Consider the following 23,213-nt stretch of genomic DNA (forward strand, 5'->3'; position numbering starts at 1 on the left):
GCCAAAAGCAATCGTCAATGACTTCAGGGTAAAAGGATATTTAATTACAACTTAATTAAGATTAGTCATCATAGCACACATAAATTGAACAATTATCTCGTTATTCTTGTCACACAGGTATATTGAGTGCTTTGAAGTAATGTTGTAGTGATTTGATGCATCTACAGACAGCTTTTTATAGGTGGCATTTGAAAGGGTTAGCAAAGTGATGGCCACACTCGAATGAGTTCATTAAATTGTAAAATTTGCAAAATTGATGAAGATTTTTCTACCCTTGAAAATAGAAAAATTGTTACGTAGAAACACACAAAAGCTATCACGGCCTTTTTTTGTTTGCCTTTGACACATGCCTGTGGTGTGAAAATTTTGCGACGGCAGCCCGGACACGGAGCCTACGCGAATGGCCGATAAAGGCGTGGTAGACGGTCGCGCGAAGCTGTGACGAGCTGCCAATATGCAAAGACGGGGAGGACGAATGCAAGGATTGTGCAAGCAGGCTGAGCGAAGAAAGTTGCGAAGAGCTGGTCAGTGCCATCTGTCGCCGTTGAACAACAAAAACAACCACTGCATTCCTGTGGGAGCATTGACAGGGATAACAAACTACCGCTACCCGCACCGCCATTCGGTACGTAAAAGCGTTAGACTGCTAGGCCCATTGTTCGGTGCTTGGAACGATGTGCAGTGCAGCCGTATCAAGATTGAATTCAGGGTCAAGACTAGGATGGCTAAATATTTTAACGCAATAGTGTTACAGCGTGCTCCCGAAAAAAACCAAACTATGTACACATGAGAAAAAAATTGCTGCATTTTCTACACATTTATTTTGGGAAAGGCTTTCTAATATGAATTTTGTTCCAGGACAGCTTTGTTAATTTTAGTTGGTGACAACATCGAAACGCTATGAATGGCTGTTGGGGAATGGAAATTTGTTGTCGCATCGAAAAATTCCTAAAGTCGTGTTTCATTTGATAGTATTTTGCTCGTACATCAGTGATCTCGACGTTTCCATGATGCTCAGGTGTCCATGTCCCCGGACGGCAACGGTGGACTCTACAGTGTCCTGCAGAGGAAGGGTATTCTGGCTGACATGGAGCGGCGAGGCGTCAGCTACATTCACGTCTACTGTGTAGACAATATTCTCGTTAAGATGGCTGACCCCACATTTGTCGGCTACTGCGTCTCTAATGGTGCTGACTGTGCAGCAAAGGTGCGTCTTGGCATTTTAGGAAATATTTTTTAAGCTCTAACGATAAGTGATGCAGTGCTAATTGCTTCAGCACGTACATATTGTCTTGGCTATTGACACTTTATGTGTGTTCACTCTGCGTGTGAGCAACTTCATGATTCCATTATTGAAACAACTACGTATTCTGAATCATTTGCACACGTATATGTGATAAAATTGATAGAAAGCTTTCTGCACTTTCTATAATCGGGGCATATTTTGAGCAGTATGTTAAAGAACCCCAGGTGCTTAATGCCAAATGTGCTTAATGTCAAATGATTGTAAGTTTGTAGTTGCTTGCATTTTGGGCATGTCTGGCATTCTAGTCAGTGCTAAAGTATAAAAGGGTGAGACAACATACCTGTCAATCAAAGTTTTTTAAACCATTGGGTCCATGTAATTAAGTTGCAGGTAAGATAGAGAATACCTAGTATATATCATTAGGTTATTGTGGGGACTTGTGCAGAATGTCTCGTCAGTCTGTTTAGCTGCTATTGTGGGATCATATATTGAATACGAAAGAGCAGATGAGAGTGACAGGTTGTTACTTATCCCATTATCAACTAGATACCTTGCCGACCAATCCTGTTTACTTTGTTGTCATTTTATGAGCATCCAACTTTGAAGCCATGTGCAACCAATTTATGATACCCAATTATAATGTTCAGTGATTTAATGGAATAATAAAATGAAAGTAAATTCATTTTGTACACCTTAGCTAAAGGGCCAGTAAACAACCCCGCTGTCCAAGATGTCATTGAAGTAATAACTGCACACTTGTACATACTGCCATACTATATTTGTGAATAAGCGCTGTAATAAGGAACTTAAGAGTATAGAACAACCCCCATTGGCAGGTTTCGATATCTCGCTTGACCTTTTCAAATTATTTACAGCTGAGTAGGGCAGGTGTGGACCATTGTCCTGACTAAACCCACATCGGCAGTGTAACACAACAACAGCGATTTTGTCATCATCGGCAAGCGACGAATGAGCGAGCAAGGCTTCCTCCACCTGTCGCTCGTGTCAGAGCGGCACCATGGTTACCCTGGTGACACTGTGGAGAAGCGGGGTAAATGCTCAAGTGAAACCGCATCACCGCAGGGCACTGTTCTTTACTGAAAATGACTGCTCGATGAAGATGTGTCATGTAGAGTGGTCCATGGGCAACTTTACAGAGCTCCACGATTTATGACGCAGATTGACTACGCGGAACTTACAATTCTGTGGACAAGGAGCACTGGACAGGCGCTATAGAGGGGCGTGGAAATAGTTTTCAGAAACGGCGCGTCTGCACGACATGCAGCATTCATAAAATCATAAAGCATTCCGGGACTTTCATAAAATGCGGTTTGCTGCAGCTTTCTGCATGAAAAGTTTGAGCTTGTTCACTGGCCCTCTCTTTAATGCAAGCACCTGAAATGAAAAAATGAAAGGATCAAAAGGGGCACGTCTTTAATCAAACAGTCTTCTTGTAGGTCGTGGAGAAGGCGTTCCCCACAGAAGCCGTCGGGGTTGTCTGTCGGGTGAAGGGCCGCTTCCAGGTGGTCGAGTACAGCGAGGTGTCCCTACGAACGGCTCAGCGTCGAAACCCCGACGGCCGGCTCACCTTCAACGCGGGGTCCATTTGCAACCACTTCTTCACCCTTGACTTCCTCAAGCGGGTGTCCGCGTAAGCCTGATTATTTATAGTATAAACTCTTTAGTGGAGGAGACTGCTTTCGTGAGGACCAGGTTCATTCGATGTGCAATGCTGGTGGTGCACGTAGTGCCATTTGACTGATCTAATCTCGCTCGTTAAGTTCACGGGCCGTCTGTAGCCATTTTGCCACACATTGCAGAATAATCGCACGCATTCAACAATGCAGACATCATTCCTGACACATACACATAAATTCGGGGACCTTTATTTTAAAAGCAATCTGGGACATTTAAGAAACTTGCTAGACGGTAAGGTGTCTTGCATCGAGAGACAACTATCTAACTGGTTTATAATTGTTGATAACAATGATAACCCACCGAGACACCGTAAATGGCAAAAGAAATAACGTCACGCTATTATTCACTGCAAAATGCTTCTATATTTTACATGTGATATCTACCTCAAACCGAATGTCAATTTACACATAGACTCTTGTGCTGGTGTTGGCAGAGAATGTGCAAGTTTTGTTTTGAAGGAGGAGACTCTTTTATATATATATTTATTCGATGCTTACGTACATGTTTTTGTGACAGACAGTGTTCTCCCTGTAACTCTTAAGTACGATGGCATGCGCTTAAACCTCACTATAACGAAGGGACACCTTGGATGAAAATAAGTTTGTTATATTTAAAAATTCGTTACAAAGACATATTTCTAACACTGTACCTTTTGAAAGACTATTGTTCATTTACTTTGTTGTAACTGGTATTTTGTTATACCCTGGTTTGTTATATTGAGGTTTCAGTGTACAATGCAGTCTCTTCTGGCGTTTCGCTAATCGCTGTGCTTTTATAGAGGTGTGAACATTGTTTTTATAAATGGTAAATAAAAGTTTCTTGCTGTTCTTCTGGCAGCATTGGGTGCATCAGGTTAAGAAAAAATCCCAGCGCTGCATTACTCTCACATTTCACCTATTCAGATTTGACAAAGTGCAGTGCATGCACACGCTGCACGCTTATGTGCATGCTATCATCCGAACAAGTGTGTCAAATGAAAATTGAAATAGGCTTTTTCTTCTTTTGCACAGTGGTACAATTTTTGCTTCTTCGATTGTATTCCGTCAGGGGTACGAGTCTCAAGTACCACGTGGCCAAGAAGAAGATTCCGTACGTGAACGACCTCGGAAACTTGGTGAAGCCTGACAAGCCCAACGGCATCAAGTTGGAGATGTTCGTCTTTGACGTCTTCGAATACGCCGAGTGAGTCAACATTTCCAATCTGGGCTACTTAGACCTACAATGCTTGCAGACATCACTGGCCGTTTTTCAATACTCACTCTAGCTGTAATTGCCAACAGCTCCATTACAGCAGTCATCTTTAGTTTCTTCCTGATTCTGATTAAGCTTGCAAAAAAAAAAAAAGGGTAGCTTTGCAGATGTACTGTACTTCCCACATTGCTGTACACTCACACCTCATGAAAACAAAGTCACACCTCCCACAAAAACACTTCGTTATACCCGAAAGTTTGTTATAAGTGTAATTCCTAATGCTGTATTTATTACAAAACCATTATTCACTTACTTTGTTATAACTGACAATTTGTTATATCCGGGATTGTTATACTGAGGTTTAAGCATTAGCTAAGTAACAAGGTGGCTGTTCAGAAAGGCTCGGAAACCTGACGAGAAGGTAGCTCGCAGGTAGACACGTTTTTCTATTGGTTTTGGATAATGTGGAACGGGTGATCAGACCAGTTGTGCTACAAAAGTTGGAGTACGCTTGAGCTTCATCTTCAAGAGTAGTGTGCAAGAGCGTAATTGGGCCTCGTTTGCTTCGCCTCCTTAGTCACTAACTTGACTTCCCTCCAATGTGGACAACTTGGTCATGTTGCGAGGAAAGGCATGCTTGTGTGCATTACATTGGCAGTTTCGAACTATCCTGGGATGTGTGCTGCAAGTGTAGTTGCGAAGTGCCGGCCGGTTCTTTCTTCTTCTTGTAGCAACTTCTTCGTCTGGGAAGTCCTGCGAGAGGATGAGTTCTCTCCTCTCAAGAATGCCGAGGGTGCCGCCAAGGACACGCCGACCACCGCACGCCACGCTTTGTACAGCCTGCACCACCGCTACATCCTCAGCGCGGGTGGCAAGCTCGTTGACGAGGATGGCTGCCCCATTCCACTAATTCCAAGGTGAGTTTACTAGCCAGCATGCCCTGCATAGCTTTTCTCATTATTACCCAGTCTTTCTCTGTCATGACACTGTTCTCGTAACATGTAACCTTGGTCAGTTTGGGCATGTTGGCAATAGTCGTAGCTTGATATGCTTCAAAGTCGTTTAAGCGAAGCTTTTACACCTTGGAGATTTGGGCACTGTACATGTAAAACGTTATGCTGGAAAGCATACAAAAATGTGGTCCTCAAAGGCGCAGTTTGTACGTGCCGTTTTACAATAACCGATGCTCTTTCGATTGTGTGGGCTTGTCGGCGATCATTCGTTTCTGATCCGACAGTCTGATCTTTTGTCAAGGTGACTTGTCCTCTCACGTTGCCACGTTCCCTTGTTGCCTGGATATGAATGCATGGCCATCATTTTTGCCAGTAGCAACTGAAGTGTTCGGCTGCAAGGCATGTGAATGAAGAGAGTCAAAGTATAAGAATCTGCTGTGCCTCTCACTGTTTCACATCTTCCAGACTGCTCCAAAAGGTTTCGCTTCTAGAGATAATAAATGTCAAGTTGGCAACTCTCAATATAGAGCAAATGAAAAATGCCTTTTTAAGGATTGTAACCCAGCTAGATTTGCATGACCTGCCTTGATTTAGTATATCAGCAGATACCTGGAGGCTGCGTGCGATTCAATTGGTTTTCTTCATTTTACCATCTACAGCATTTGCAAGTTGTGCTTGTATGCAATTACGTCAAAATCCTGTTGCCGTGTTTTGTACGCCAGTGTTTCAGCTACGACCTTGAGTAACTCAGCAAAAGTAGTCGCCCGAAAACAGTGGCTGTTTATTTTTCTTTGGCCCCGCATTATTCGTGGCAGCGGGTGTCTGCGATTGGGAAAAAATAGTTACAGTGGAAATTCGCAGTGGTAGACCTATGTGTCGAATGGCCAAGTGCGAAGGCATGTGTTCAATTCTCAGCCAACCACAGCTAAGTTTTAATGAAGGCAAAACGAAAAAAAATTTCTATGTAGCTAGTTTTTGCCTTATTAGAATTGTATCAACTGCACTACGTTTAAAGGGCCCCTGAACAGCCTCTAAAAACACAGAGAATGAGCGCATTATTCTCTCCTGGCGTTCCTGTCTCTCCGTCTCATTCTCAGACGCTAACAGTCTGTTGATGCAACGTCACGAGGAAACAAGTACTCGATTGGTCCTCATAAGAGAGATACCAGTTGCATGGCTAATTTGCGCGAGCAACTGCTGTCACCTCGTTATGCACGTCTTTGACGGGGCAAGTGGAGGTAACACATAAATGAAGAGCTGGAAATAGTGGTGTTAAGCGTCGATTATCCACGTGTTCTATGAAGAAATGATGAAACGGAGATAGCAGCTGTACAAAGGGTAGTAAAGACAAGACAGAAGTCACTCTTTTGTCTTTTGAAGTCTGATTGGTTGGCGGGCCTTTTAAGTGTTACATCAAGCCTTAGCTGGAACACCTGGTTATGTGTAATGATTAACCGTTCTCATTTCTGTATGCGTTCATTCACCTGCTTGTTCTGTACAGCACATTAGTTTGTGCATCGTGCTTTCCAAAACTTCGTGCATGATGCAAAAGAATTACGTAGAGTTAACTGATGCTAGTGAAAAGCTTTTGCACCCAGCCTTTGTATGCATCATGTGTTTATTTTGCCATTCTTGCTCCCTTTTTCACATATTTGCTTTTTGACCAGTGCTATGAGCCACGCACGCGTGGGCCGGCAGAAAAAGAAATGGCGATGATCGTTTGTGTCACTTTCTTTTGCCCGTGAGGCTTTGCTGGAATGTTTCATAAACCCTTATTGCTCTTAAGAGCCTTGTCAATGCGGGTTTATTATGAAGCAAATGACTGGGTATTACTTGCAAATTCACTTGAGGCATTAGATCAAGTGATGTACTTCAACATAAGACTGTTTGCTTTGAAAATGTTGCGCGATTACTTTAGAACTATTCACTTGTGCTTTAAGGCTTTCGTTATGTTGCCATTATCCTGTTTTGTAAAACACAGTACCAATTGGGGTTATTGAATTATACTGCATTTTTTCACTACAGTCGAACTCCGCTACAACGAAGGCCACTTCAACGAAATTTCCGCTACAACGAAAAATTCATGATTCCCCGTCAGCAGTTTATGAGACTCAATGCATAAATGTTGTCACCACAACGAATACTTTTTCTTCAATCGTCCCGCTTCAACGAAATTTTACGATGCAATTCCAGGCTCAGATACTAATTGCTATGCAGTAAACCCATTCTTTAACATTTGGATGCATTTTCAGAGCCTGAAAATGTGTCAACAAAGTTTAAAGCACATGTTGCACCACTAGAAACCACCGCTATACCACCTCTTCAGCAAGCATGGGCGCCGCCGCCATTGCTCGATAGTGATGGCAATGAGACTGCCCTGCTTTTGTTTTGCCACTGGCTTGCTTTTGTGTCCGCAGACGATCCAAAGCTGAAGCTCAGTCGCTCAGTTCATGGTTTCCTTCTCGCAGCTGTTGGGTGCAACCGCGACACGATGCCTTTTCCGGTGCTTATCGTTATGCTCGCGCTTGGCCAGTGTGGTAGCTAATCAGAGCGGCTGTTCGTCCTCATTATCAACAAAATCGGCTGGCCGCGAGTGATGGATGATAAGAATGGCATAGAATAACGCAAAAGTCGCCGCTCCACGGTACCTTGCCTCCATCTCGGCATTGTCAGATGCTTTTGACGGCGGACAGCTGCTGGTGTTAATGTGTTAATGCAACTGTTTGGTTCGTTCACGAAGGCGGTTTTAGGCATTGTTTCAGCGTTCTTTTCACCATAGCCTCGCTATACATGAGTGAGAATGACGACGTGATGCTGCTGAGAAAGAATAGGAAGCAGCGGACATTTTTTGAATTTTGAGAATAAACGTTTCTTTGTTTTGCTAGCTGAGATCAGCTATATTTTTTCGATTTCACTGCAACGAAATTTTCGCATCGACAAAATTTTTTCCGCGCCCCGTCAGTTTCATTGTAGCGGGGTTGGACTGTATTTTAAAACCGTTCACCAACTTTTGCCACAAAAATGTAGAAGTTGAAAGTAGAATTACAAAGTGACAAAAGCCAGCTCTCAATTTCGATTACTGGGTACAAAAGCCAGCTCTCAATTTCGATTACTGGGTAAAAAGAATGATTCACAGCAGGAAGGGTTAATATTAAACTGAAAGTTGGTGAACAAAGCATGGTGAACAACAGCCAGCCTCAAATGCTTGAAATGGATGCTGGTTGAAGGAATACTTTGAATTTTTTTTTTTCATTATAAGCATAACAATCTTTATAGTGATAAATTTCATAGGCTTCGTGGGAATAGGGCACTCTATAATCGTGATAAACGCTTTACGAAAGATGAGAACCATGTCGTTACTTGTACTGAATTTGATTTTAAAAAAAGCTGACTGAAAGATCAACATAAATGAAAACCTGTGTAAAATTGGTCGACGAGTATATCACTGCAGCTGGTTTTGGGGGCCCAGCTGTCCTTCACCGCCACTGGTGTCTGTAGCAGCTGTTAAGCAAAATCAGAAATTTTTCATGAAGGATGGGTAAAGAGACATTCATTCCAGATTATCCGGCTCAGTGCATCATTTTAACTTGCTCTGACCACAAAATGTAAACTGATCATAAGGCCTGTCACGGGTTCTCTTGCAAAGGATATCGAACAGCGAGTGTTAACGACAAGCTGTGACACCTTGTGGCTGGTGCAGCTGCTTTTGCACCGTAAAACCTGATGTTAACTTAAAGGGGCCCTGAAACACTTTTTCAAGCAACCATGGAAGGAACTCACTGGAAGAGCTTATTGCCTCACAAATTCAACGCCGCAAATATTTTAAGAATCCGTACAGCGTGAGTGGAGTTACAAAGGTTTGTCGCATGGTGCAATTGCATTCTCTCTTCTCTCGGCCCAACGAAAGTGCTGGAAGCTGAGCAGGGAGGGACGGGAGGGGCAAACAAAAAACGTCACTTGTGCCTCGTGACCATGAGTTCTTTTTTTTTCTTCTTCGAATGAGCAGCTTCTTTAGTGCAATTGCGTGCGCATGCGTGGAAAAGTGACAGCCTCTCGCGGAGACCTCTGTAACAACCGAGCGTGCCATGTTCAAATCGGCCAATGGCTGATAGATGGGCTTACTGGGCTTATTTTCCGCGATTTGTCGAGAGAAGAGAAAGCTAATTTTAGCTGACTTTGATCATTTATTGTGAATTCCAGGCCGCGTGCTGTGCTGTAATATTTGGCTCCCGTGCTGTCGGGAGCCTCTACTACAGATCGGCAGCGTTTTCTGGCCATGCTCAAAAAGTGTTGCAGGGCCTCTTTAAGAGCGGCAAGTTGCCGTGCGAGAACGCCATTTCTTTTTCTCGCACCCGTGCGACTGGTGCGATGTGTAGACAGGCTGGCTGCTTTTGCCTGGCATGTCTCGTTGACGTGGCATGCTGCTGCACCCAATAAGTTGAAGACCGCATGCGTTCTCTCTTGCACGTACCTGTTGCCACCATGTTCTTCAACAGTGCGGAGGAAACTGAGAGCGGACACGGTGACCACAAAAGGTACTCGACACTTTGCGAGCATGACTTACGGAAACTGGTGGCTGGGTTTGTTTTGTAGAGATCATTTTTGCCGACGTGTGTTTGAATACGTTTTACGTGCCTGCACGTCTTTCTTTTTTTTTCCAACTTTTGGTCCGCTGTTTCTTTTTTTTTTTTGAAACACAACTGATAAAAAAAAGAAGCGAGTCAATAGAAAACAACTCAATCGTACTTGTTGAGCTCCACTTTTGAAGATACGCTATACAATGGTGTAAGGCAGTGGTTCTCAGCCATGGATGTGTCAGGGACCCCCTTGTGGACTGGTGGAAGTGATGGCGGACCCCTTGCAGCGAAGGGGAGAGAGGGGGGTACGTAGGTAAGTTAACACAACTAGAGCGTGAAACAGGTGCCTCTAATTGCTACCGGAAATGTCAAACAAACGTGCCACATCACTTCATTTTGGACAGTTCATCAATACTTGGCAGGTGAGGGTTTCGCGAATCATAAATATGGCTCCGCGGACCCTTATTTGAGAACCATTGGTGTAAGTTTTCAAGTGTGCCAGCACTAAATTTTACTACAAAGCAGTCATTTGATGCTCAATTGACTAATCAGCAAAAATTGTAACCTTCGTGCTCGTTGCTTTCACACGTATACTACAATTTGCGATTCGAACCGAGTTGAGTGGCATGAAGTATGCTCTCTAAACCAATTTTGAAGGTAACGCCAATTCGGAGCTATGCGTTGTTTGACGGCTTCAAAGAAAATCCTCTTATCTTAGCTGATTTGCGAGTTTTTTTAACTTGTGAAATAAGCTAGCCGATGAGGCAAAAGTGACTTTGGCATCAACCTATGAAGGAGCACTAAGGGCAATTCACAATTTAGGCTACACGAGCAGATTAGGAATGCTTCAGATAATCTGCTATGTCAATATTATGGTATTGACTTTAGGTACGCTCTCGAAATGTTATTTTTTGTATTTTGACAACAGCTCGTTTGTAATCCAGATAATGAAGTTAGTGCATGACATTACATACAAGTTCAACAGGGCATTTTATTACTAGCCCAAAGAGATGGCAACTCGTTAATACACTGCTGTACCTGCTGGAACGCAATTATAGTTATGTTGCTCGACTGCTGACACGATTGCTGTGGTACCGAATACCAGTCATGGCAGCTGCATCTTCACAGAGACGAAGTGCTAAAGGCCCATGTGCTTAGGTTTAGGAGCACATTAAAGAACTTCAAGGGGTGAAAAGTCGTGGACCCCTCCACTACGCTGCCTCTCATAATCAGTCGAAGTTTTCGGATGCGATATGCCAGAAGTTATCATTGCGGCACGTAAGACCAAAGATTCAGGCGATTTGAATTGTGTGAAGGGTATGCAGATCTTTCAATTGCAATAATTTAAAAAAAAAAAGTTTTTTTTTTCTCCTCAATTCGTATTTCCTTGTAGTGTCCTTCAAACCCAATGCAACTGTTAAGACAACGACGGCCACTTGCAGCGAGTGTTGCTCATTGGCCACTGGGTCATTCCACGCCTAACATTCCAGCCATTCTGGCAACTACCCAAAATGTATTAAAACAAATTCTTGCTAATTTATTGCATTGGAAACAGTGAATTGTTGCAGTATTCTGGAGTGGTTAGTGAGCGAGCAAAGCAACTCTATCAAGTCCAGATAGGACGCGAGTGAACTCGATATAACCTGGTCAGGCCCACTCGACAACCGTTGAGTTAAACATGACGGCCCTCACAAGGGGCCCTCTGGTTGGCCGGGATTGGAAAAATGTAGTCCTGAAAATTTCTTGGGCAATATGAAAGCCTCCCAAATTTCGCAGAATGTCCGAGTGATTTTTGTTAGCGAACTTATTCTGAGAGAATCATTGTTCGTTTCAATATGAAATTTGGTTTGCATATTAGGTAATGGTGTTTGTGCAGGATTTCTGTAGCTCAATGGTGTTACTGTGATTTTTCAGCCTTGTAGGTGTCCAGAAATTCGGCTGAATTTTTTTTTCCCTGTAATATTGTGCTGTGTGCAAATACATGAGTAGTCGATACGCTTTCTATGAAAAGCATAGTTTGCTTTTAAAAATTTTTCTGACCACATATGGTTGTAAATCATAACAGAAAAATTCCGAATTTGGTCAAAATTTGGGCACAATTTACACGTCGAGGAGCTCAAATTAAAAATCAGCCAATTGAAAGCAAATGAGTAGTTACTATCATATGTAAAGGTTTATTGTTGCATTTTTGTTTTAAAGGGACACTAAAGGCGAATGTAAAGTATAGGATTGTTGATACAGCGTTCCAGAAATGTCGCAGTGCTTGTTTCATGCCAAGAAAATGCTTGTTCAGAATGAAAATTGTGCTTGACGCAACGTTAGCACACGTCGTGTTCTGTGCCTGAAAAGGCCTTCTGATGTAGCATTTGCCTTGCCCAATGTTGCCCGTCTTTACTACCCAGCAGCCGATGGTCTGGTTTCAGTTCTGAAGGGTACATTACACAACATTTAGTATTTATTTAGTTTTATTTGAGGATACCGTCAACCCACATTTGTGGGTCATTACACAGAGAGAGTACATAAAAGTAACAATTGGTACATAAAAATACTTAAGGTAATGCCAACTGTCAACAATAACGAAAAAAAGATCATCTACATTGGCATGACAAAAAAGCAAGAGAAACATCAACACACCATCCGATAACTTTTAGGTAACATAGTTGTCAAGCAAATGTACATAAGCCTTTGCATCTGTGCATTCAGCAATATGTGCAGGTAGTTCATTCCAGTTTTTGATAACATTGCGGAAAAAGGAATACCGAAAAATGTTTGTGCGAGTGGCGTATGTTTTAATGGCTGCACTGTGGTTTATTCGTCTGCTGGTTTTACCAGGCTCACGTGTGTACATACTTTTATCAATATTTATTTGACCGTGGAGAATCTAAAATAATAGTTTTATTCTGTTCCTCTTATGCCTAATCTCGAGCAGTTACAATTTACAAAAGTTTAGCATTCTCAATACAGAGTCTGTTTTTTTTAAAATCTTGAACTTATGAACGAGGCTGCAAGTCTTCAGATTCTTTCAAGCTCATTTATTAGGCATTTTTGGTGGGGACTCCACGCTACGCCAGCATACTCCAGAATAGGCCAAATAAATGTTTTATATGCCATCAGCTCAACGTCGTTGGTTTCGTTTCGTTGTTTGACTCGAAGAAAACGCAGCTTTTTGTACATTGAAAAACACACATTTTCAATGTTGCTGCACCAGTTTAGGTTATTTGATATCGCAATGCCTAGATATTTAAAACTAGAAACATTTGTCAAAATTGCACTGTCCATACGATACTGGAAATTGGGAACTTTTTTCTTTAAGTTAATATGTGCAAAAGTGGTTTTGGCGTAGTTGATTTCTTTATCCCATTTTTCTCACCAGGCATGGAGACCTTCGAGACGCTGATTAATTTTTTTCCCGATCATTTTCACAGATAACTGGAGCATAAATTAAGCAGTCATCCACAAACAGTGTCAAGGCCACTGGCGGCTGAAGAACTGTGGCTAAATTGTCCATATAAAGTAAAAACAATAAAGGGCCTGGCACAGATTCATTACAAGGACACTAAGTTCTATGGAGCTTCTTGTTATAGCGACTTTCAAGAGCGTGCTAGGCACATGCAGCAGTACAAGGTAACAAAAGTGCCACCAAGACGTAACCACGCAAGCCGCGCGCTGCCGGCGAAACTGGAACGTTCGCACGACCCACACTGTTGTCAATGATAATGTCAAGTTCTTTTTTTTTTACGTGTGAAACAAAAATGCTCAAGCAGTATTCTAGTATGTCTGTCTTGTAGTGCTCGGAATGCTCTTTTTCTCATAGTACCAGCTTGAGTACTAGTGATAATTTTGTAATGGAAAGTCCTAACACTATCTGGCTCGTTCCAAAATGTCCCACTAGCGGTGCATACAGTGTGCTACGTTTGCCATGATTCCTCGATGAGTAGAGCGCTGTGGTTGATAGCGGTGACATTTTCGAAGTCCTCCGACATTGACCCTTCGCTCTGACGTGAATTTTTATTTGCCTTTAGGGTCCCTTTTAGGAAGAAATACCTTTTTGAATGTTTTTCATGCATTCTGAAATATAGCTTTCTCGACATTACGAATGCACATCCTGCTTTTGCTCTTAATCGTTTGCATTATTGCACCAATCTTTCGTCATTGCAGTCAAAAGGAAGATCTCAAGTACGAACACCCAGTTGCCTGCGAGATTTCCGCGCTCATTTCGTATGACGGCGAGGTACGTATGCTGTTTAGTGTTTGTGTCTTAGTGTATAACACAAGCACTGAGCTGTCAAAGAGAAGGTGTAGGGGCAATTTGTCATTACCACAACTTAATCGCGCATGGCTATTACCGTGAATGTTTAGATGTCGCCAGTGCTCAGGTTTGTGACCTATATGTGTTCTACTCCTGCTGTAGCCCCCCAATGGAGTTGCATTGTTGCGAATAAATCAGTAAGCAAATAATTAATGTCGAGTATTATGAAAGTAACGGTTTATGCATGTTGATTGCTATAACAAGGGTCAACTCTATTTCATTAATGTAAAGAGATTCAGCGTTGCTTTTTATATAGACGTTGCGTGCCAATATGGTACAATTCTGTCATAAATAAAGTTCGGCGTGAATCACCATAGCCATTTTAATGCATAAACATTAGGAGTGGCTGATTCGAGAGAAGCGTGATAGTTTGTCTAAAGCCAGAGGTGCCAAGCCTACCCTTGTTTGCTTGTGCATTACACCAAGACAGACTAATGTTTGCTAATCTGGCCAGTGTGGCTTAATGTTAGGTGTGACGGTAATTGGAGGTGACGAAGGGTGATGCTAATGCACCTCTGTTGTACTTGCCTCTATATTGCCGCTGAATGTTTTTTGCAGGGTCTCGAAGACTACGTGAGGGACAAGAAGTTTGTGCCCCCCGTGCTTCTGAGCAGCCCCGAAGAAGAGCCCGTATTCCAGAACGGCACCACACGCAAGGACTGATTGAACCCCTTCGTGCAAAACATTTCGATCGCGGACCGGGATCAAGCCTTCCTCTTTCTTTGTGCACATGTGGCAGATGCATGAAGTGGCAACTCCCACACTCCCAAGTAGCTTTTTTTTTTCCTGTTTTTTTTTTTTTATCTTCGTAGCTGATGCACTTTTGTGGACCGCTTGCAGGGGCAGTTTTTTTTTACTATTTTTTGTTGTTGTTTTCTTCCGGGACCAGCTCGATCGATGCTCAGTGTCACATGCTCTGAAGTCTTCCCGGTGCTTTTGCTGTGGTAAGGCGATTTTTCGAGTGGCAGGCAGGCAGGCGTGTGTGCTGCAGCCAGCTGCAGAAGCAAACTGGGGGCGCAAATCATGTTGTAAATAGTTGACAGCTGTACATAAGCTTGCAGAGAGGGGGAGGCCCATTGAGGGAATAAACAGAGTGCTGATTGCAATGCTGTTGTTCTGGTGTGTTCTTCTTTAGCTCACATGCGTGTATAGCAAAATGTTCGGAAAGTGTTCATAAATGTTTTCACGTACTGTGTTCAAGTGTTGTACCTGTGTATGACATCGCGAGGTCATGGAGAGAGTTCCTTTCTTTATTGTCATTAGAACACTCGTCTGAAAACAGACTGGTACTGTCCTTTAGGCATCACTTTGGCATAAGCCTTCTGAAGCTTTATTGCGCCCTTTACACATATTATAGGTGAAGGGTTAATGTAAGTATGACATGACATGTCTGTCATGTCACATTTTCTAAAACTAGGTTGGTTAAGAACTTGTGAATATAAAACTAAGCTTTGTGGTTAAACCTCGGTGATATGTACCAGTGTGACGTCATTTAATATTGCGAACACTGTTACGCTGTAAAAGCTCTCAAAACATATTGTCAGTTCTCTAGGTCACTTTCTCTAGGTCACTTCAGGATTTCATTCTCTCCTACAATGATAACTAGGTCTGGAAATACTTAGAAACAGAAGACGTCACGGCGAGCTGAAAGCTGACACCGGAAATTGGAGGTCACATTTTTCGGTTTTGCGTATTCAAGCTTGCTGCACACTTCTTGGTGTGGCAAGAGCCAGTGCACGAGCTTCTATCTCATGTGTTGCAGTACAGCAGCGCATACCTACTACTGCAACGGTGAGTTCAACCACAAGCAAGCCAGTTCATCGAGCCGCTCGCAGATCAATATTTGCCAGGTCGCAACAGAAACAATGGTTTTGTCCGGAAGATACTGCATTAACCAGTTTCGCTGGCTCTCTGCCCCCACCTCATCCAGACTTTCTTCATTTAAGAACTGGTAACCTTAACTAGAATGTATAGTGAAATTAACCAATCATGATGCGAAAATCTCCCTTTTCGTCGGTGGGATCTGAATCCACAGCCACAATTGGATAATAAAATGTCTCAAGGTTTTTACGGTGAACCCCACAAGCTGTCAAATCGGTAAAGAGGGCCCCGCTGCGGTGGTCTAGTGGCTAAGGTACTCGGTTGCTGACCCTCGGTCGTGGGCTCGAATCCCGGCTGCGGCGGCTGCATTTCTGGTGTAGGCGGAAATGTTGTAGGCCCATGTGCTCAGATTTGGGTGCACGTTGAAGAACCCCAGGTGGTCGAAATTTCCGGAGCCCTCCACTATGGCGTCTCTCATAATCGTATGGTGGTTTTGGGATATTAAACCACACATATCAATCAATCGGTAAAGAGGTTATTATATGCTTGACGAGCTTGCGCCTGGCGAGAGGAATACTGGAATCGCAAGTAATTGTCACTTGCAGGACAATGATGGCATTGAACACTACCAGTGGCCATAGTCAGAAGTGTGTTTCGAATGGTTCAAGTTTCAACCGTAATGTTTGTATTTGTACGTGCATACGCTTGTGAAACGGGAAAAATTCGGGGTGTTTGAAACCGTCCTTCTCCCATCTCTCCATCGGCTACGAGGAGTTGGGATCTGATCGTTGGCGACAAGGCGTCGGCTCACATGCATACAGGATGGAAGAATTCGATGTTATCGTTATCGCCACCGTGAGTTTCAGGAGAAACACTACTTATCAGAAAAGTCTAAGACAATTTGGTAGTCTACCAGATATTCGGGCGTGGTCTGCGGCGAGGGTTTGTCACGCTCGTAGTAGCGGTCGTAATAGCCTTGGGCGCGCCACCTGGGCAAACCTGACGCGCTGTTTCGTCCAGTCACTGTAGCGCCTGAGCCCCCCCCCCCCCCCCCCCCCTCCCGGTGTGGTTTAGCGAAGATGGCATTTGCCAGCCGAGTCATTCAGCGGCACGCACATTGAAGCACCGCGAAACGGAAAAGCGCTATCGAATCGCCTCAACCCATGGGTGTATTCTAGTTTGCTATATACCATGGGAGGAGGGTCGGCGGTTGCAAAAATTTTTGCGGACGCCCTTTCCCCTGCCCATTTTCTTCAATACCGAAACTATGCCGCAACAGAGGTACAAAGCCCGTAAGGGCGCCCCGTCTATTGCACATCTACGCAATCGGGGATCGATGCACGCTAGGTGTCGTGAACGTGGCTTTCCAGATAAGGTCCCTAGATCTAGGTACCTTATTTCCAGATAGAGTGCCTCGATGCGCGGAGCGCGCGGGCATCAAGGTACCCTATTTCCAGACTTTGTCGCATCTCAAAGCCTTAGGCCAAACAGGAGACATCAACTGGTTTTGATGGTTCATATATGGTAATATTGCGTCGTGATTCTCTCGTTCATACGAGGAATAAGAGGCGCAGTGCATGGAAGCGACTTATTTGGACCACGCTTAAAGAGCCCGTAAACCACCCCGAGGTCGATATTCAGTCGTTGTGGGGAAATTGTGCACGAGTGTACGACGAACATGGAGCCGTGAGCATTTTTCGAAGCGGTACCGTAATAGCAAGAGTCGGACGCGTTTGATTATCGAAGCCACGATGATCCCTCCTTTCGCTCTCTGCTGGTGGTGGTGGTTAGAAGAGGAGAAAAGGCACCTAATTTCTGCAACCTGGTCGGGAGCACGGCGCAGTGCCTTTCTCTCTCTCTGCTGCGCTGCCCTCCGTGGTATCGTCGCCCAAAGCCGCTTTGCCCTCTCTCCGAGCGTCCCTCTCAATCTCGCGTGGCATACGTCATCGCTGCGCGTCACGCGGAGGGAAGAAAGGCCCGGAAATAGGGATGTCGTGGACAGGGTTACATTCATTTTTTTTTTTTTTGGGGGGGGGGGGGGGGGGGTTATGTTTATAAGAAGGAAAAGAAAAAAAGTGAGCCCCGTAACTGTCTGCATCACGGTGCGACACCTCAACAGTAGCTCACAAGGGATGGGGGTGAGGAGGAATTAAAAGGATAGGAATAAAAGTGTAGAAAAAGAGAGATGCGCTAAGCCAGCGAGCGAGGACATATCGAGGGGATAGAAGGGATAGGAAAGATGGAAACACGGTCACAGGAGTCCGAGGACGGGGCACCACTTGCGAGAGCTCTTGTCGGCGTCACGAGATGGCGTAGAGCAAGTCCGGTAAGTCAGAGCTACGCTGTCGTCGGAGATCGGCGTCAGGAGATGACGTAGGGCGAGCCCAGTCGGCCAGAGCTACGCTGACGTCGGAGATCGCGAGGGCACAACCGGTCGGCACGGAATCCAGCGAGCGAGTCCCCTTACATTCATTTCTACACGCACTAGCTCGTTTTATTTCGGGTTCCTCTGAAAGGTGGCGTCTTTTTTTTTTTTTTTCATTGTAGTGACGTGACGGCGTCCAACGTAAGAGTGCCGTCGGCGCTTATTTAACGAGAGGACGAAGGCGCACAGCTGCTGAAGGAAAAGAGACGCCGAATCAGAGTGGTGGCCGAGGCGTCGAGCCAGCCAAAAGCACCCGAAAGTTCTTTAATGTAACCAGCAACAACGGCACGTCTACGTCGGACGTCATCACGTCGCTACAACGGCAAAGATCTGGCCTCATTCGAAGGAGCCTGAAAGAAAAGGAGTAATGTATAGTGCATGTGGAAATTAATGTAACACTGCCCACGATATTCCTTTGGTGGTCGCAATTATAGTCAGAGCCATGCACGGCGATAATTCATCGCTGCACCGTAATGGGAACCTTGCGCGCGCCTTTGTATGCCTGTCGAACATTGTACGCCAGCTTAGGTTAGTAAAAGTTGGTGTGGAAGTTCCACGCTTCAAAAAGCAGCACGTCCATTTTCATCAACATTTTATTTAAACGGCAAGAAGGCTACAACTGAGTAGCCTTGAAGGTTGAAACCAGGAAAAGTACACCTTCTCAAACGCTTAAACACTGAAAAAACGGCAAGAAGGCTACAACTGAGTAGCCTTGAAGGTTGAAACCAGGAAAAGTACACAAAGCTTCTCAAACGCTTAAACACTGAAAAGTAAAACACTGAAAACTAAAACACTAAACAGCTGAAACGTAACCACAAGGTGAACATTAGTAGTGGCGAACAGAGTCATTTCATTGGTTCAGATTAAAACAATGGTCCGACGTTTTGTTGTGGTGGATACTAACACTCCTATATCCGACTAGACTGTGAGACGCAAAAAAAAAAAAAAAGAGATGAGATCAATGCACTGCGCATGAACCGAGGCTGAACTAGCCGGTAACAAAAATGCACCAAGAGCGACGTCAAAAACGGAATGCACGCGTATTCGTGGTACTACAGAAACGCGACGTTGAGGTGAAGGTTGCCCCCGTGGATGAAGCCTCCCGTTTTGACCCTCTCCCAGTTGATCTTGTCCGTCCACCATACCCAGTTCCAAGTGTCCTCACCATCCTTCTTTCGTCCTTTACCAGCCGGAGGAGGCGTATGGAGGAAGGAAAAACTGCATGGAACTACCTAGGCCTTCTCTGCAGCATTCTTACTCGCCTCCTACCTCTGCCACCGGATATGTCGCGTGCATTGAGTTAATAGTAGTACAGTAGCTCTATAGTCGTGTGGGAAACCACGCGGTGGTTTCTGGTCTGATGAGGGTGTAACGTTTTTCACTCGCTGACACACAAACTCGCTTGTCACATGAACATTCTTAGTTATTTTAGACGCATCACTTTTATGGAGTTTATTGCGCGTCGGCAGCAGGTCCTCGTTAGTATAGTGGTCAGTATCCCCGCCTGTCACGCGGGAGACCGGGGTTCGATTCCCCGACGAAGAGCAAGTTTTTTTTTAAGACCTAAATTTTGTATTTTTTAAAAAATGCGTTACACAACGAGAACATAAATTTCTTTTTATCTCGGCGGTGTTGCAGTTGTGTAGCCAGGGGTGCGGTATGGGGTTTTTTGAAAAACCCCCTGATGTTTTTACCTATTTGTGTATGCGCGCACACGAACAGAAGACGCACGAACATACCTAAAGAGAGAGAGAGAGAATTAACTTTAATAAAGGTCCTGAAGGGGCCTGGGCACCCCTTACGGGGGCCAGCCCGGTGGCTCCGCCCATGTGGGGACTGGGAGTCGGAGCTCGCCAGCCACCTTTTGGGCCTTCTGGACGGCCTGGTGTTGAAGGGCCCTGTCGGGGCTCCTGAGGTGGTTGAACCAGTCGTCCTCGGTGGCAGGGGACCCGAAGCTAGCGTTTAGCACGGGACACTGCCACAGCATGTGACTTAAATCGCACCTTGAATTTTGGCATTTGGGGCATTCTGGCCTTATATCTGGTAGGTATTTGCTGCAGATATAGGGGCTGGGGTAACTGTGCGTTTGCAGCAGTCGAAGCGTTAATTGTTGGGCTTTATTTAGTGCTGAGTGAGGTGAGGGGAATTCTTTTCTAAATAACTTATAGTGCGAGCAAATTTCATGATATGATAGGAGCGGCTCCCGGTGCGTGTTGGTGTCCCCGGCCAGTGAGCCGGACCGCGACCCCTCGCGGCACGTAAGATCACGCGCGAGGTTATGGGCCAGCTCATTACCGTTGGGGACCCCTGGTTGAACGTTGATCCCTTCATGCCCAGGGAACCAGTGGATATGCTTGTCTACAGTTATCTGAACAGATGTTAGAACTCTTAATGCCGACTGGCAAAGTGTACCGCGGCGGTATGCCAGTGCAGCGGGTTTAGAGTCGGTAAATATTGTGTCGCGCTGAGGGAGTGCTAGAGCAAGGGCAATGGCCACTTGTTCAGCCTCGCAGGCTTTCTGAGTTTTTATGGTAAGAGCATTAAGAGCTTTTCCGTCTGGGGCGACCGCTACAGCTGCAAAGTAGGGTTTGTCCACGTATTTAGCGGCGTCTACGAAAACCACGTCTGTCGCGTGTAGGTTGGCCGCTTTTAGTAAGGATTGAGCTCGTGCCCTTCTTCGAGCCTGATTGTGCACCGGGTGCATGTTCCTGGGGAAGGGTAGCACTGTGATTTTAGCGTGAAGGTGTTGCGGTAATGATTCTGCTTCGTTCACTTGAGTTGGGATAGGAAGACCTATGTGTGAGAGGAGTTCCTGACCCGCAGCTGTCGAAGACAGGCGCATGAGTTGGGACACTCTTTGTGCTTCGATGATTTCTTGGAACGTGTTATGTACCCCAAGGGATAGCAGGCGCTGCGTGCTTGTGGACATGGGTAGACCAAGTACTCGTTTTGTGCATTTTCGGATGAGGTTGTCTACTTTAGTTTCATCGCCTTTGCTCCACGGGTGAGCGCAGGCAACGTAGTGAACGTGGCACATTAAGAACGCATGAAAGATGCGTAGTAAGCTTTCTTCTGTGAGTCCTGCGTGTCTATTAGCGACGCGTCGGGCGAGGTGAATGACTGCCTCAGCTTTTTTGGTGAGATGTGTGATGGTTAAGTCGTTTTTGCCATTCTCCTGTAGGGTAACGCCCAGAATTCGAACCGACGACACTATCGGGATAACCGAGCCATCCATTGTGGAGAGGTGTATGGTAGGTTCGGCTTTGGTGCGGCCGTACTGTGGTGGCAGAAGCAGCAACTCGGACTTAGATGCCGATAGTCTGAGGCCCGTGGGCTTTAAAAATGTTTGCACTGCAGTGACTGCTTCCTGAAGGCTCGCTTCGATTTGTCCATCGCTCCCTCCAGTACGCCAAATAGTAATATCGTCGGCGTAGAGCGCGTGTTCTATACCTTCGATGTGTCGAAGCTTTTGCGAAAGTTGCCTGAGGGCTAAATTGAAAAGAAACGGTGAGAGCACCGACCCTTGCGGGGTGCCGCGCGGGCCTAGGTTGTAGGTGTGTGACTTGAGATCCCCAACTTTAAGTGTGGCCGTTCTGGCTCTTAGGAAAGAGCGGACGTATTCGTAGAAACGGCGGCCTAAGCCTGCCTCCTGAATCTCGTGTAGTATATGAGCGTGGCTTATGGTATCAAAAGCTTTTTCTAAGTCAAGAGCTAGGATTGCTCGGAGTTCTTTGCTCCTTACTTTAAGTAACGTCTCCTGCAGCATGAGAAGTACATCCTGCGTGGCCATAGCCGGCCTGAACCCTACTTGATTGAATGGGAAGAGGTGTTTTCGCTCTGAATATTGTGTGACTCGACGGAGAATGACGTGCTCCATGACCTTACCCACACAGGATGTGAGGGAGATGGGTCGTAGAGAGTCGAGTTCCAGGGGTTTGTTCGGCTTGGGAATGAGTATGACGGTCGCGGCCCTCCATTCTGGCGGGACGCTCCCTTGCTCCCAAACCTCATTCATGTAGGTGGCTAGTGATTCAATGTCATGGTCAGCCAGGTTGCGGAGTAGCTTGTTGGTGACTCCGTCAGGACCCGGGGCTGACTTAGTATTGAGCTCTGCTATTACCGCGCGTATTTCAGCGCTAGTTATAGCATGCTCAAATGGGTCGTCTGCGGCCCCCGCGTAAGGTGGATAGTCTTCATGTGAGGTAGGTTCTGTGCATAGATACCGGGCTGCTGTAGCATCTAAAATCTGCGCGTCGGTAAGTTGCTGTCCTCGCGCTTTGTGTAACAGTCTATCTAGAGTTAGTCGTTGCTCTGACTTGGTGGGCTTGTCGCCGAGCAGATGCCTGAGAAGGTCCCATTTTAGACCCTTTCTCATGCGTGCGTCAAGCGAATTACACACCTCATTCCACTGATTGCGTGCTAGTGTGTGACTGTACTCTTCGATTTGTCGGTTGAGCAATGCAATTCTTTTTCGTAGCCTACGATTGAGTTTATGCATTCTCCATCTTTCTTGAAGACTTTTGTGAGCCTCCAGGAGATGTGCGAGGTGGCTGTCCATGTGGTCTATGTTGCGTGTTGTAGAAATATTTTTGGTAGCTTGTTTTACGTCCCGCTGTAGCCTCGCAAAGAGTTCAGAGAGTGAAGAGTAATGGTTGGTGTCTTGTTTGCGTATTTGCCTAAAAAAGTTCCAGTCTACTACTTTAAAGTCTCTGGGCTCGAGGCTGCCTATATTGACTGTTGTGCTACAGATAAAGTGATCGCTACCGAGGTTAGCTTGCAGATTAACCCATGTGGGGTTCGAAACGTTGCGTACTAGGGTCAGGTCAGGGGATGAGTCCCGTGACACTGAGTTACCTATGTGTGTGGGGGTAGAGAGGTCGTTAAGTAACATGAGATTGTGTTGAGTGATGTGTGTTTGTAAGTGGCGTCCTTTCTGTGTTGTGCGATTGTAACCCCATTGTACATGGGGGGCGTTGAAGTCCCCCGCGATGAT

General features: G+C 45.2%; 1 protein-coding gene and 1 non-coding gene across 5 annotated transcripts in view; both read left to right on the plus strand.

Annotated features, from left to right (window-relative positions):
• Nucleotides 1-15,080, plus strand: part of mmy (UDP-N-acetylglucosamine pyrophosphorylase mmy) — a 91,148-nt gene extending 76,068 nt beyond the window's left edge. For 3 of the 4 annotated variants that reach the window (XM_037432153.2, XM_037432155.2, XM_037432152.2), the window contains exons 6-12: nt 1,019-1,207; nt 2,704-2,897; nt 3,992-4,126; nt 4,867-5,052; nt 9,585-9,623; nt 13,824-13,896; nt 14,533-15,080. In XM_037432153.2, coding sequence (XP_037288050.2) covers nt 1,019-1,207; nt 2,704-2,897; nt 3,992-4,126; nt 4,867-5,052; nt 9,585-9,623; nt 13,824-13,896; nt 14,533-14,637 — 921 coding nt within the window. In that variant the 3' untranslated portion in view covers nt 14,638-15,080. The remainder of the gene's footprint in view (nt 1-1,018; nt 1,208-2,703; nt 2,898-3,991; nt 4,127-4,866; nt 5,053-9,584; nt 9,624-13,823; nt 13,897-14,532) is intronic. The other variant, XM_037432154.2, reaches the window with a different exon arrangement.
• A 4,613-nt stretch (nt 15,081-19,693) lies between these two features.
• Nucleotides 19,694-19,765, plus strand: TRNAD-GUC (transfer RNA aspartic acid (anticodon GUC)). Its single transcript has one exon. It is a non-coding gene; the product is annotated as a tRNA-Asp (tRNA).
• The last annotated feature ends 3,448 nt before the right edge of the window (nt 19,766-23,213 follow it).

This window comes from Rhipicephalus microplus, chromosome 10, assembly GCF_043290135.1.
Source record: "Rhipicephalus microplus isolate Deutch F79 chromosome 10, USDA_Rmic, whole genome shotgun sequence".
NCBI classification, from domain to species: domain Eukaryota; kingdom Metazoa; phylum Arthropoda; class Arachnida; order Ixodida; family Ixodidae; genus Rhipicephalus; species Rhipicephalus microplus.